Source organism: Lactuca saligna, chromosome 5 (genome assembly GCF_052625555.1).
Source record: "Lactuca saligna cultivar CGN05327 chromosome 5, ASM5262555v1, whole genome shotgun sequence".
NCBI lineage: Eukaryota > Viridiplantae > Streptophyta > Magnoliopsida > Asterales > Asteraceae > Lactuca > Lactuca saligna.
The window spans coordinates 310,883,670-310,885,301 of record NC_136421.1 but is presented as its reverse complement, the minus strand read 5'-3'; the positions used below and the strand labels follow the sequence as shown (position 1 = coordinate 310,885,301).

General features: G+C 32.4%; 1 protein-coding gene across 1 annotated transcript; it reads left to right on the top strand.

The window, feature by feature from the left end:
* The first annotated feature begins 503 nt into the window (after positions 1–503).
* On the top strand, positions 504–1,085 carry LOC145047053 (uncharacterized). The gene has a single exon (XM_078995299.1). It carries the CDS (start codon positions 504–506, stop codon positions 1,083–1,085), a length of 582 nt encoding a protein of 193 aa, XP_078851425.1.
* The last annotated feature ends 547 nt before the right edge of the window (positions 1,086–1,632 follow it).

Below are 1,632 nucleotides of genomic sequence, written 5' to 3'. Positions count from 1 at the left end.
TATTTTTTTCATTATTCTTCAAAAGAAATCTATTTTTAAACGTATTTTTAAGGATTGTATCCTCTTATATGTATGTTATGATTCAATGTTTGCATGTTGTTTAAAATGATATTATTTTTTATGTCTCAATTATAGCATACATTAGCAATGTACTATCGATTTGAAAATGTTTTTATTTTTATAATTTGTAGATACTTTGAAGTATACTGTATTGATAAAATAACATTGTGTTTTGCTTCTTTCGGGTTTGTTATAAAATATGTTACTAGCACACCATTTTGAAAGTACAATGCTAAATTTGGTATACTAGTAGTATAGAAAATACAAAAAAAATGTAGTCAATTAATTTCCTTTGGTATTTCATACAAAGTAAATAGAATATATGAAATGATTAAGTCTTATATTGTGTGTTTTCTCTAATTGTTTATCAGTTTTTTTAGTTTTATAAAACTTTATTTAACCTTAATGTTTATTTAATTTTGTAGCTTCCAAACAAATCGATGATGGGTCACTTATCTGTCAAAGCTTCATGCCACAAATTGCATGAAGTTTTGAGTCGCTTGAACGAACCCGTGCGCGATCTGTTTTCAAAAACTAGCTTCGGTTACTTGTTGGACTTACCAGCTCAGTCCGGAGACAGACATCTTATTCATGGGTTGTTACTGCATATGCTGCGTCATACTGTTGAAACGGACACAGCTGAACACCTATATTTTAGGTTTTCTAGACGTACGCTATCATTTGGGCTGAAGGAGTTTTGTCTGGTGACCGGACTTTACATGGGTCGGTGTCCTAACTCAATGATCGAATTTTCAACCATGTATAAAAACGGATATGGTGAAAATACATTTCGGTCCAGAGTCTTCCCATATCGCACGGACGCTCCTTTAGTTGTAGAAGATTTAGAGCTCCTTATCTTGAATCAACAGTTCAATGACATATCGGCTCAAGACGGTGTTCGTGCCATTTTGCTATGTATCCTCAATCAAGGTTTTTTGGGAAATGAGCTTAATGATAAAGTCACCAAGGAATATTTGTGGGTGGTGGAGAACCTGGATCAATGGAATAGGTATTTGTCAATTTAATATTTATAATAAAATACTAATTTTTATACGTTTACCTAATACTTTTTCTTATAATATAAGTTCTCATGGGGGAGTTACGTATGGAGTAAAACATACCATAAATTGTCGGGTATGTTTAAGAAATTTGAGGATCATATGTCCAACCATCCAACAAAAGCGATTGTGTACACACTATCGGGTTTTGTTATTCATTTGAAGGTATATTTAACTAATCAAAAAAATATATTTAATAATTTATCGGTTTTTTTTTTAATTTTAGTTATTGCTAACTCTTATGAATTAACGTATATTTATTACAAGATATGGATATGGGAGATGTTTTCAGCAATCCGGGGAAATGGTGCGATACGACGCAATTATTTATGTCTTCGTCAAAAACAAGTTGTGGAAACAGCTAATCTTCTAGGTCTACCGAGCGAACTCATAGGGTGGAAATTAACAAAATGACCTTGCGAGAAATAATGGCAAGACTTGAATCTTTGGAGGAAGAAATCCAAGGATTGAAAAATAAAGATGGAACTCGAGACGGTGATGATTTGGAACAGTT